At 35.9% G+C, this 12,999-nt stretch overlaps 3 protein-coding genes across 8 annotated transcripts; 2 read left to right on the top strand and 1 right to left on the bottom strand.

Annotated features, from left to right (window-relative positions):
- Positions 1-12: 12 nt before the first annotated feature.
- LOC106438091 (jacalin-related lectin 22) lies at positions 13-2,837 on the top strand. 3 transcript variants are annotated; one of them, XM_013879145.3, is made up of 5 exons: positions 13-110; positions 653-858; positions 970-1,443; positions 1,848-2,288; positions 2,390-2,837. In XM_013879145.3, exons 2-5 carry the CDS (start codon positions 658-660, stop codon positions 2,636-2,638), a joined length of 1,365 nt encoding a protein of 454 aa, XP_013734599.2. In that variant the 5' UTR covers positions 13-110; positions 653-657; the 3' UTR covers positions 2,639-2,837. The 3 variants fall into 3 exon arrangements, with proteins under 3 accessions (XP_013734599.2, XP_013734600.2, XP_013734601.2); XM_013879146.3 differs by having other exon boundaries at positions 97-119; XM_013879147.3 differs by lacking the exon at positions 13-110 and adding an exon at positions 143-253.
- A 2,450-nt stretch (positions 2,838-5,287) lies between these two features.
- On the top strand, positions 5,288-9,034 carry LOC111204429 (putative uncharacterized protein MYH16). Of its 4 annotated transcripts, XM_022699105.2 has the most exons (6): positions 5,288-5,971; positions 6,049-6,220; positions 6,362-6,500; positions 6,585-8,235; positions 8,313-8,519; positions 8,600-9,034. In XM_022699105.2, exons 2-6 carry the CDS (start codon positions 6,187-6,189, stop codon positions 8,918-8,920), a joined length of 2,352 nt encoding a protein of 783 aa, XP_022554826.2. In that variant the 5' UTR covers positions 5,288-5,971; positions 6,049-6,186; the 3' UTR covers positions 8,921-9,034. The 4 variants fall into 4 exon arrangements, with proteins under 4 accessions (XP_022554826.2, XP_022554825.2, XP_022554824.2 ...); XM_022699104.2 differs by having other exon boundaries at positions 5,290-5,971; positions 6,049-6,500; positions 6,591-8,235; XM_022699103.2 differs by having other exon boundaries at positions 5,290-5,971; positions 6,049-6,500.
- A 1-nt stretch (position 9,035) lies between these two features.
- On the bottom strand, positions 9,036-10,750 carry LOC111204430 (CDP-diacylglycerol--glycerol-3-phosphate 3-phosphatidyltransferase 1, chloroplastic). Its single transcript, XM_022699106.2, has 6 exons — positions 10,238-10,750; positions 10,070-10,167; positions 9,944-9,994; positions 9,760-9,879; positions 9,622-9,678; positions 9,036-9,530 (listed from the first exon to the last, which is right to left on the bottom strand). Exons 1-6 carry the CDS (start codon positions 10,644-10,646, stop codon positions 9,333-9,335), a joined length of 933 nt encoding a protein of 310 aa, XP_022554827.1. The 5' UTR covers positions 10,647-10,750; the 3' UTR covers positions 9,036-9,332.
- Positions 10,751-12,999: the final 2,249 nt, after the last annotated feature.

Raw genomic sequence — 12,999 nt, 5'->3', positions numbered from 1 at the left:
AACAAGACGACAATTAAAGTGAAACAAACGTATCTACCAGTGTCAATAAATACACATATTTTAACAGCCATGATGTTCACCTCCTTCAATCTCATTCATCTCTGCTCAAGGTTTTACTGGTTATCTCTCTCTCAGTTTGGTTTTTGAAGTAGCTTATTTACATGTTCTACATTTTTGTAGCCCAAACATGTGATTTCCTTTTTATATTTTCTGAAGCCAACAACTTTTCTTAGAAGTCATTCCAAAAACAATTGTACGAAGCTTTACTTTGTTTCTGAAAGCTTGAACTATATATACATTTTTTAGTTTTGTAAACTTCTACATTAAATATATTAGTCTATATAAAACATTTGCAAACATGAATAAAGCTCTCTTTTCTATTTTTGTTTTTGTTCTTGTTTTGAAAGCTATGTTTTCTGGTCTTGCTTGAGAGAGTGACCAATTTAGTGTTCGTAATAGGAAATCTGAACCAACTTGTGATAAAGGAATAATACGTTTTCAGATCGCTGTGTGGGGATCTTGTTTAACATCTTTTGATAACTACCATTATAGAGTGGAATACAATACAAATTTATTATCTTTGAGTAGAATTTAAAACAAATTATTGGTGGATACACAAAATAAAATAATTAGTATTTTATTTGTTTTATAGGATCTATGGCGACTGTGTACCGGAAGTTGGCAATATGCGGCGGTGAAGGAGGAAGTGAATGGGACGATGATGTATACGAAGGTGTAAGAAAAGTCTATGTAGGGCAAGATCTCACACGTATCACTTACATCAAATTCGACTACGTGAAGGTTGATGGCCAAGTAGTAACACGTGAATATGGGACAAAAGATCAAAACCCAAAAGAGGTTCTCCACTGCCATTTTTTTCACATTCTAGAATTCTTTAGGTCAATAGTTTCATTTAGTCAGTTTTGATTTGGTGATTGAATAACTAAATAATGTTTTTGTCATATACAGTTTATTGTAGCTCAACATCCGGACGAACAGATCATAGCTGTGGAGGGAAGCTACAACAAAGTGGGTCTCCTTGGCACGGACGTGATCACATCTCTCGTATTCAAGACTTCAAAGGGTAGGAAGTCTCCAACGTTTGGTCCAAACTTGCTCGGACTTGTGAATGGTACAAAGTTCGAGTTTGAGGATCCCGGAAAGAAAATCGTAGGGTTTCATGGACGTGCGGGTGATGCTCTCGACGCCATTGGAGTTTACTTTGTAATTAACTCTCTCCCACCTTCATTGTCTCCTATTTACAAGCTGGATGCTCAAGGTGGTACAGAGGGACGTGTTTGGAATGATGGCTCTTTCGACGCGGTTAAAAGGCTGCGCATTGGTCAAGATGAGCATCGTATCACTTATTTAGAGTTCGAGTATGCCAAAGGTGGCAAGTCAGAGAAACTTCACCATGGAGTGAAAGGAGGAACACCATCCGAGGTACTTCTACTAGTATACATGATTGGTTCAATAATCTAAAAAGAAGCTATAGCTCCATGGTTTTAGATGTAAACTCTATATTTTATATGTTAAAATGTAAAACAACAAAATCTTAAGTACCAAGTAGTTGTTAATTTAGTGATTCTGAGACTTTTCTGGTCGCTAGTTCAGTAACAGAAAACTGTTCTATAGCCATCGAAAATATGTGGCTATGGACAATTTTTTTTACAATGAATTTCTCATATAACCAACCATGGTTTGTGGACAGAAATTTATATAGCGATGGAACAACAATGGCTACTCCGTGGCTAATTTACAATGTTTTTACTAGTGGTACGACCTATTTGAAAGAGATGATTTACACATTAAACATTAACTTTCTTGAATGTTTCTTCTTGCTGCAGTTTGTGCTAGATTTCCCGGATGAATACATCAAATCGGTGGAAGCAACCTATGATAAGCCAAACCTTTTTAAAAATACCGTCATCACGTCGGTTACCATCAAAACGTCAAAAGGAAGAACATCATCCTTTGGGTATACAAAGGGTAAGAAGTTTGTTCTTGAGCAAAAGGATTGCCCCCTTGTCGGATTCCATGGAAAAGCAGGTGAAGCTATTGATGCTCTAGGAGCATATTTTGCACCTTTGATACCAGTCAAGAAACTACCATCGGTAGGCGGCAACGGAGGAGTTGCATGGGATGATGGTGTTTACGACGGTGTAAGGAAGATATACGTAGGACAAGGTAACGACGGTGTATCCTTTGTCAAGTTTGAGTACATTAAGGGAACAAACTTGGTATCTGGAGATGAACATGGGAAGGCGACAATACTCGGAGCTGAAGAGGTCACTTTTTGAAAACAACAGGATTTTTTTTTTGTTATATACATTATACTTCCCTAAATTATATTTACATTTACCATTGTTATTTTGAGTGTATTTTTCAGTTTGTTCTTGAGGATGGTGAGTATCTCACGGCCTTGGTAGGATACTACGATAAGATCTATGGAGTGGATGAACCAGCTATTATCTCACTTCAGTTCAAGACAAACAAAAGGGAGTCAATTCAGTTTGGAATGGATGCGGGTGAGAAGTTCACTCTCGGGGAGAGTGGCCACAAGATCGTCGGGTTCCACGGACAAGCTAGTGATGTTATCCACAGCGTTGGAGTCACTATTGTGCCCATAACCGAGTGAAATAATCCTTATATTATCTTAATAAAGCAGCCAGTCATGTCGGTTGATGAATAAAGCTTTCAATAAGGCATATGTGTTCTTTTGTATCTCGCTCAATGTGATTTTATTCCTATAAGCTCCTTTTCTCCTCTATTAGATGAATGGAGTAAAAAAATGGAGGGTGCAAATGGTTATATGAATATCAAATAGTTTTGGCATTGTTGTACTGACTAAAAGTGTCAAACAAAAACTTTGGTAGAGAGAAATCCAGCAAGTAAAAGAAACTTACTACATATATTTTAATTGTTGTTTTGAAATTTAAAATTTGCTTCATTATAAGTGCGTTTATATTTTCAATGCATATATTTGTTAATTTTTCTATTTTTATCCATATTCTCTTATTTGATTAATGACCAAATACAAGCAAAAGTTTATATTAGTTAGGGGTAAAACAGAATATTTAGTTATCTTTTTAATATGTATGAAAAAAATTTAAACAACATATAATATGAAACCTGACGGAGTATTGAGTATGAGGGACTTTAATCTCAAATGAGACAAATGGTTGAAAAAAAATCTACAACCACCTATTTTAATTTACTTGGGACAATAATTAGAAAATTACAATATTACTATTAATGAAAGAACAGTATGAGCCATTCAATTCTCTTTTCTCTCTTTAAATTAGAGTCGTCGGATCATAAAAAAGAAGAGAATATGATATTTACGAAAATGTCATTAATGAAATATTAACCATAGTCGTTAGATTATTTTGTCTACGATTTAATCATAGCCACACGATTACATCTATCTCTCCTTCTCTCTTTTCTCTTTTAATCTCAACCGCATGATCATTTCTTCCTTCTTCGAGTACAACTATAGGATCTTCCTTATCTCATTCTTCAATTCGACCGGGTATAACTAGTATAACTCGTACAACTGAACATTTCATAAATTTGACAAAACCAATTTGGTATTCCATATGAGGAAAAATAATCAAATATCTCAATTTGTATGTACTCATAAGTTTCTTTTAATTTATTTGAAGTTTTGGAATTTTTTTTTTGAAAATTATTACAGAACTCCACAAGTTTACATGATCTACCTTATACTTTTAAGGTTTGTTAACTTGTTTGTCCACTAAATTTTTGGAAAACATACATGAAATGTATTTTTACGAAATTGATGATTTCATTGTAATCAGGCAAAGACACGTAAACATAAATAAGTGGTACAATTGATGTAATTGTATTTATTATGTGGTACAACTGATATTTTACGATTTCACTGCCAAAGTACAACTATGCAAAAACTGGTACAACTCAAAAACTAGTACAACTACTTGTTATTTTATTTATTATAAATGACTATATTACCCTTGATGAAAATGCATTCTCAACCATTAGATCATCTCACCTCTTATAATTTGAACCACACGATCTTTCTTCTCTCCTTCTCTCTTTCGGTTGGGACCCACTTTCTCTTTCTCTCAACCCTAGATCATTTTTCCCTTGTTCGATCATGGCCACACGATTTCTATCATTTGTATGTGTATAACTAATATAAATTGTACAACTAAACAAGCGAACAAATGATATAACTAGTACAACTGATATAATTGGTATATAATTTATATAATTTATGTATAATATACAACTGATGTAACTGACACGACTAATAAATCATGTTTTCCATATGAAATAAACAAACAAATATCTTAATTGGTTAATGGTGACAAAATTTCGTTTATTTTAATTGAGAGTTTTCAATATTTTGTTTTATTTACCAAATGGAGATACGGTTTCTCTCTCGCGGTTCCAAGCCTGCTTGGTTAGATTTGCGAGGACCATCGTGGACACCACCATCGAGCTTCCTCTTCTTCGTCATGACTTCACTCTTCTTTTCCATATCTCTCTTCTTATTCTTCACAGTGTATTTCTTCTTCTTCGTTGCGGCACCTTCTTTTTCACAGTAGAGTCCTTTTTGTTCATCGCCGGTGAGTCATTCTTACTCACTCCCTCTTTCTTCTTTTTCAGGTGACTCGTGTATTTGGAACCATGGTTAATTTTTTTTCTGGCTCCGTATCTACCTTTTTGGTCTCGAGAGCAAAAAGATGAAGATGATTTTTTTCGAAAATAGAACAACTAGTATAACTAGTACAACTTGTAACAAATCATTATCCAAATCAAATATTATTAAACATATACTATTCATGTATTTAATACATGCAGGCCAGGAAGATTAGACCAACATGTATTCTTGGTTCTACATCATCATTTTTTTATCATTTTCATACGCTGAAAACAAAAAATAAAAATCACTATATTAATTGCAAAGTTGTACTAGTTATACATGTTTTACTTGTATCAGTTATAATGGTTATACTCATACTATTTATACTAGTTATACTCATTGTTGTTGTACTAGTTGTACCAATTTAAGTTGTACTAGTTGGAGTTGTACTAGTTGTCTTAGTAATACTCTACGTTCTTCTTTATCTTCAATCTTGTAAGTAAAAGATGAAATTTGATTCTAGATAAGATATAATTGATTAAACATGACTATGGGTTGATCGATTTGGGATAAAAAAGAGAAATTTGGTGGATTATTAAAGAAATTTTTTGATTTTGTTTTAAGGTGGAAGAATATTAGTGGAGAAAAAAAAGAGGGAAAAAAAAAGATTAGGGTTAAAATTGGGTCGGGTTTTGGGCCTGGATCCGAGTCAAATCTGGGTAGGATAGTCATTGCATAAACTAGTAAATATGTTTAATTTTTTAGGTCTTATGGTTTTTTATCCCCATTTTTTATTTATTTTTAATATATTTTTTAATTAAAAATAGAAGAGGTCCATTCTAGATTTTTTGACCCCCTTTGTCCTATACGAGCATTTGATCCTACCGGCTAAAACAACTGTGGGATCCCACAGAATGATTAAACATATTTTTAATTTTCTTTTCTGTTAATTATTTATTTCCTATTTAAAAGAGTGACGTTGTAAATTTTTGTTTATATATAAAATTTTGATAGTTTAAGATTTAAAAAAAAATGAAAATATAAAAAACAGATAACAGAAATGGGCCCACAATAAGGAAATTCAAAAAGGCCCGCTCCTCCTCTGGAGAAGGCTTTTATCCGCGCAACGAAAAAAGATTTGAAAATTTCCAGAAAACGCTCACGGAGAAAGCCAACTTGTTTGTCGTCGTCACTCTTTGTCTTTTCGAATCCCGCTATTCAATAGTAACGCTTCTTGCCTAAAGTCGGCGTTAACTAACTCCGTCATAAAACGTGGGTTTTCCGTTTCGGTTTCGATTTCTGGAGAATCTCTCTCTCTCTCTTTTTATGGTAACTTCAGAGGTTTGTGCTTTCAATAGATCTTGTTTTCGATTTTGTATTTCGAATGTTAGCAATCTTAACACTTTCTCCGCCCCCAGGTTCGATGCTCGACTTCAACAAAATGATATATTTCGATTTTGGACAACAGCAATTCGATGTTTACGGATCTGTCCTCATAAGCTCTCTGACAAGTTCTTAGATTCTATTTTTAACCCATCAGTCAGTCAAACCGTTGAATGATTCTCATCGACCAAAGCAAAGTGGTTTTAAGTAGGTTTCACTTTCCAACACTCTTTTTATCTTCTCTCTTACAAACAAACTATACATACATACACCAAATGAAGAAGCTTTTCTTTTTCAAATCGTCATCTGGTAATAACGCCACTGATAAACATATCCTCCGGGAAAAAGAATCAGAAACTAGTCCAAAGAGTGGTGGTGGTGGCCACGCTCTTAGACGAAGCCGTTCACTTTCTTCCGCTGCTTTCCTCCTTGATGGAACCTCCTCAACTGGTACTAGAAGCAGTCGACAACAAACTCATTCATCTCGGTAAAAAAGAAATGATCTTTATACTCTCTTTTCTTTGTATGACATTGTATGTTTTGGTGACTTCTCTTCGTTGAATTGAGTCAGTTTCAGATGTTTTACACCGGAAAGCCAAGGAGAACATGGTCGCATGTACAATGATTCATCTCCAAGTTTGTCATCAACTTGTTCTAGTAATGTCTTGGACCGTTTCATTGATGGAGAAGATCATCATAGTAAGCCAAAGAGTGGTTCTTCTTCACACAGTAATCATCACTCAGGGAGTGTCAAAGGAAGGAGGCTTCCACCTCGAGTTCATACCCCTTCACCACTATCAGATCATGTCCAAGAAAATTGCATGAAAGATGCATCAGCTCGTTCACTTTCAAGAAGCGTTGTTGAAAGACTCTCTCATAATAATACTCACGGAGAGTCAAAGGCGTTGAGTTATGACTCAAAAGAACCGATGAATGGATATTACAGGAATGATCACCACGGAGAGGAGCAAGAGTCGTTCTTGGACGGTGAGAACATGCATGTGGGCACTAATCATGTCTGTAAAGAAGGCGAGCTAGAGAAGAAGTATAAAGAAGCTGAGAAGAGAGTGAAGCTGCTTTCTCAAGATCTGAAAGAGCACAAGTTTCTTTCAGACTGTGACTTTGACGTATCATCTTTGGTTGATGAGGAGAAGATAGGTTTGGCTTTAGAAGTCTTAACTCTTCTTCGGTCACAAATGGATGAGAGAGCTTCCGCTAAGGAAGAAATCAAACGAGCAAAGACTGATTCAGAGTTGCATATAAAGAGACTAGAGAAAGAGAAGAGCGAGTTACAGTTTGAACTTGAAAAAGAGCTTGATAGAAGGTCAGTGGAGTGGACTTCAAAGCTGGAGAGTTTCCAGATGGAGGAGAAGAGGCTGAGAGAGCGTGTCCGAGAGCTCGCTGAGCATAACGTCTCGCTCCAGAGAGAAGTATCAACATTCCATGAAAAGGAAACCGAGCGCATCGATACGATGAGAAACATGGAGGAGAAATTTAACGAGCTGAGTGCAACAGCAGAGGAAACGCGTGGAGAAAACGTGTATCTGAAGCAAAACCTCTCCAAGTTACAAGAGAGTTACAATGGTACGACAGAAGAGCTTGATTGTGTAAGAAGAAGCTTTGAAGAGAAGGAGATGGAATGCAAGGATTTACACAAATCTGTTTCGAGGTTGGTAAGAGCCTGTGGGGAACAAGAGAAGACTATTGAAGGACTTAGAGATAGTCTCTCCGAGGAAACTAAGAAGCAACCGTCAGAGATGGTGAAGAGATTGCAGATGGAGCAGATGAGGTTGACAAGAGTTGAGTTCTCACTCAGAAAGGAGGTGGAATCAACGAAGATCGAAGCTGATTCGCTACGTGCTGAGAATGTTTGTTTGCGGAGCTATGACACTATGACAACTTTCAAGCTAGACAATGAGATGAAGATGCGTGTAGGACTCTTGCAAGACCAAGGGGTTATGATGTTAAGTGAGAGCACGCAGCTATGTTACAAGCTGCTCAAGTTCATCAGAGAGAGACTATCTGAGGACATGCATAATAATGGATTGAGTGAGCAGTTTCTGATTGAATCTGAGATGAATGTCCACGGAATACGGCGTGGAACTGAAGGCCTCAAGAGGAGTTTGCAGACAGTCCACAGTTTGTTGCTTGAGAAAGCCAATGAGATTGCGTCAAACTCAGAATCACCGATGTCTACTGAGCCAAACAACCAATCAGTAGAGGTGAGTTTCATTTCAACATAGGTTTATTACATGTTTGTCTGTGCTAAATGAATCACTTTTTTTGTCTGAGATTTTAGAAACTTCTGAGAGCTGAACTTAGAGCAGAGACTCTAGTTACGAGTTTGTTAAGAGAGAAACTGTATTCCAAGGAACAAGAGATTGAACAGCTGCAAGCAGAAGTAGCAGCAGGTGTACGAGGTAACGAAGTTCTCCAACGTGAAATCCAGAACGTCTTAGACAGCCTATCAATAAACACACACCAATTAAAAGACCTCAAGATTCAGGTACTTCAGATTTTACTTCTTTTTTTCTTTATGACTCTCATCATAAGTAGTTAATTAAGCTCCTTGAGTATTGACATCAGATGGTGAAGAAGGAAGAGGGCGTGAAGCGGCTTGAAGCCAATCTCCAAGAAGCTGCTAAACAATTGGCTAGCATGAAAGTTACATTACCAAAAGTGTTGGAGGAAAGAGAAGAGATGTGTAAGGAAGTGAGAGACTGCAGAAAGAGAAACATGGATTTGGAATCAGAGAAGGAGATGTTGAAGAAAGAGGTGGAGAGATTGGAGGAGGACACACTCCTCAAGGAAGGCCAGATCACGATACTAAAAGACACGCTTGGAAGCAAGCATTTTGATCTCCTCTCCAGTCCTGACTTTTCATATAACGAGTTCTTAGTCCAATAAGACAAGATAATACATGTATAGGCTTATGTTCTTTCTTTCTTTAGGCCTTATAGATTTGACATATATGCTTTTTCTCAAACTTTTCGAATAGCTAATAAGATTCACCCTTTGTGAATGAACATAAGAAACATAGATGCATTAATGTAAAAGTTTATTGGAACCAGTTCCAAACCAATCTACAATACACCATGATTAGGCTTTTGAACCAAGACTATATACCATATGTGTTGTAAAACAGCAGAGCAAAGCAAAACCAACACTTTCTTCTACCTAATTGATCAATCAATCATTTCCCTCTGAGATCACTGCTCAAGTGCTGCAGCATTCAAGTTTTGTGCTCTTATAAGAGACCCTCTCCATCCATCAATGCGTATAATCCAAATGCAGGTCAAGGCAAAGACAAAACCAACGATTACTTGAGTAGTACTTTCCATATCTTCCTCATATAAACAACTAAAGACCAAACCGATAATCCTGCTGATACATAAAGCAAGCCAGCACCAGAAGCTACAAGCCATCCAATATTGCTATCCCGGCTTGCGAGAAGTATGGTTAGTGCTGTCATCTGCGTAGCGGTTTTCCACTTGCCCAAGTTATTTACAGCAACAGCCTGGTGAGCACAATCAATCAACCAATGCCATTTCATGATTCAGTAAGAACATTAACAAAACAAAAAGATAGATGTTGGTGATTTAGCTTACCTCTAAAAGCTTTCCATTTTGAGATGCAGCCCATTCTCTGACTGCAGACATTGTAATCTACGTGAAGATAAACGTCTCATAAGTTAAGGATACCTCACTCACTCTGCAAGTGAAGGACATTGAGGAATAATATCTTACCTCTCTACCAATGATTGCAATAGAAGGCACCGTCAATAACCATGGAACTGGAACTGGTCCTAACACAGCAACTTCAACAGGTTTTGTACAGAGTAAGATCAATGTAGCTGCAACCATAAGCTGGAGACCCAAAATAAAAATCAGAAACATATGATCTCAATTCCCACTAAAGACAAGTGCACACCTTATCAGCAACTGGATCCAGAAAGGCACCAAACGCAGAACCTAACTTCATCTGAAAACGCACATAATCTGACCGTTAACATGGCAATGAGAAAACATACACAAGAGTTGTAAAGAAAGGAAGTACCTTTCGTGCAAGATAGCCGTCAAGCCAATCTGTAATGGCTGCTGCAATGAAGATGCTTGTAGTCGCCGTCGTTCCCCACGAACTATCAGCGTAAAAGGCTACAAAGTAAAGACAAAAGGAATCAACTTTACATGAAAGACAATGTTTGTTTGCTGCAAATGAACGTACTTGCGACGAGAAGTGGTACGGCAGCTACACGAGCAATGGTTAATACGGTGGGCAATGTAAGAACTTTGGAAGAGGGTTGCGGCGGTGAAGAGTTCTCGTTGCCGTCGTCGTGGTTATGACCGTTGAAGCTGTTCTGAGCCGCCGTGAATGCGTCATCTTGACCCGCGAGGCTTGATCGGGTAGACGAAGATGGTCCGTGTTTCACAGAGGGAGACGAGAAGGAGGAGAGGCGGCGGTGGTTACATGTCTGAATCCGAAACCTTAGAGGTGTGTGGGAGGAGTACAGGGAAGGAAGAACGCGGCGTGAGGAACGGCTAATATGCGCAGGGTGAGAGAAGGATGCGCGTGGACGTAACGTGCGCCGTAAGTTGACATCGACGATTAACGAAGCGAGGCTGGATCTGAGCATGGCCAGAGGTTTGATTTGGTTTTGTCTGTTTGAGAAATCGTCGGAAGAAACCTGAAAAGGTTAAAATCGGAGAAGATGAAGTCGAATAGATTCAGAAGAAAGTGACGTGGATTCATAAGGGTAAATGTGACTTTTATCATCGGAACTTCACAGTGGACTTTCTAATTTAATGAGGCCCACACGAACTATTAACTAGCCTAAGGCCCAAAACAGGAGACAAGTTCAGTTATATATATGAAAACCTTACAAAATTTTATAGTAATTGAACACCCTAAATAGTATTAAGTGTGTATTGGAAATGTGATTAAAATTTAATACATTGTAAAAATATTCAAATAATTATATATGGCTTAAAATCCTCAAAATAAATTCTTAAATTAAATTAAAATTTGATTTTTGGATTTTGTTTTTAGAATAGAAATGACATGTGTTTGATTTTAGAAGAAGAAAAACAACAACTTTTTTCTTTGAAAACGATATAAAATTTGGTTTAACTGTACCCAGAAAAAAAGAACATGTTGTTTGATATAAGGACTTATTGGTGGAATAACCAAAAAAAGGAAATTAAAATTTTTTTTGAACTCATAAAAAAAAAAAAAAAAAAAAAAAAGGGGAGAGTGTATACAATACAACAAAAACATCACATATATATATGAATTTGTTACATGCAAAGCCATATTATACCAAAATGGCTGGTATAACTATACAAACATTTTAATACCAAGTTAGCCGATATAAGCTTACAATACTAATATCTGCTAGCTATTACGTAAACAAATTATTCTTATAAATATTAGTTACAATTATTATGTATTTAGTAGTTTTAGAAAGTAATTGAAAATTTAATTCTTATTTATTTCCCAGAGAGAAAATCTCTTAATCTCAACCCGCGCGACATCTTCTACCACTACCAGGTTCACAACCCGGATTAAATGGTTCATCATCAGCTCCTGTCTTGCATGTTCCCGAGGCACAACTCTTGTGGTGGTGATCTTTGTCCTTATGTCCGCTCCCTGTGTGTGTGGCTTCAGTTGTGGTCATGACGATACACATAATGGCTATAAGAGCCAATGATAGAACAATTGTTTTCTTGGATATAACCATTTTGCTTAGGATAATTTGCCTTTTTGCTAATGAACACTGGTGCGATTTATAGTGTGAATTTTTATATGCTAAATAAAGAGTGTTAATGGGTTTGGTTAGCCGTAACCTTTGGATATTTTGTTGGTTTTACGAATTGGATGGTGAACCACACTTGTTAGTTTTGTATAAAAATAGTGTAAGCATCATTTTTGACTGTTGTAAATAGAAATTAAAATTATTTTATTTCCATTCAACAAATATTTTATTTCCTATGAAAATTCTGGTGGTAGAAGAAAACTATATATAAGTAATGAAAAAAATTGGATTCAATTATATCAAGGGAAATTGGGCTCAAACATGGAATCTGCACAGACGACTAGACTAACACACAAGTCTTCTAGCCTGGAAGTTTTTCAGATCTCAAAAACCTGCATATCTAAATCCAGATCTGAAAAATCTGCATATCCAAAAACGTTTAAATGACTTAAAAACAGAGAAAATGAATGGAAGATTAGATAGATTTACCTTTATAGAACACACATAAATACATATCTAAAGTTAATAGATCTACCTTTAAATGAGTGGAAAATGAGAACCATGTGATGAACAACTTAAAAAAACAAAATAAATTAATGAGAAAGACATGAGACAAAAACAATAAATTGATATAAAGTTTGATGTTTATAAGTTCAAAGAGATTTGAGAGAGGTTGGAGAGGTTTAGAATGAGAAACATTACATTTTTGTTGCAGCCATTTGAGAGGAGGAGAGAGAATGTGTAATTTTTTTCTTTATGTAGGGAGACAAAAAATCCAATTACGTTAAATATTTTCGATTCAGAAGACTTTCAAGTAAGTTTTCTAATAGAAGACTTCCTGGACGACTTACAATATTTTTATAAGTAAGTCGTCCAGAAAACTTCAATATTTTTAGTGGGAAACTAAAATATTTTTTGCGGGAAACTAAAATAGAAGACTAAGTCGTCTAGACCCTAAACATAACCTCTAAACTAAATTAACTTACTAAACACTTCATAAAATCAGATTAAACTTAAAAAGTGTTTACTATACACATAAATAAACACATATAGGTAAAAATTTAATTTTTCAAAAAAACATTTAAGCTTTCCAAAATCTAACCCTAAGAATACATACAATACTACAACATATGTTGCCAAACCCTAAACCAAAGAATATCATGATTAACTACTTCCACTCATCTATGTTGAAAAGTATTCAATTTTATTATATCTTAATTTATATCACTTAAAA

This window comes from Brassica napus, chromosome C3 (genome assembly GCF_020379485.1).
Source record: "Brassica napus cultivar Da-Ae chromosome C3, Da-Ae, whole genome shotgun sequence".
NCBI classification, from domain to species: domain Eukaryota; kingdom Viridiplantae; phylum Streptophyta; class Magnoliopsida; order Brassicales; family Brassicaceae; genus Brassica; species Brassica napus.
The sequence above is the reverse complement of the archived record's forward strand: the minus strand, read 5'-3'. Positions and strand labels throughout refer to the sequence as shown.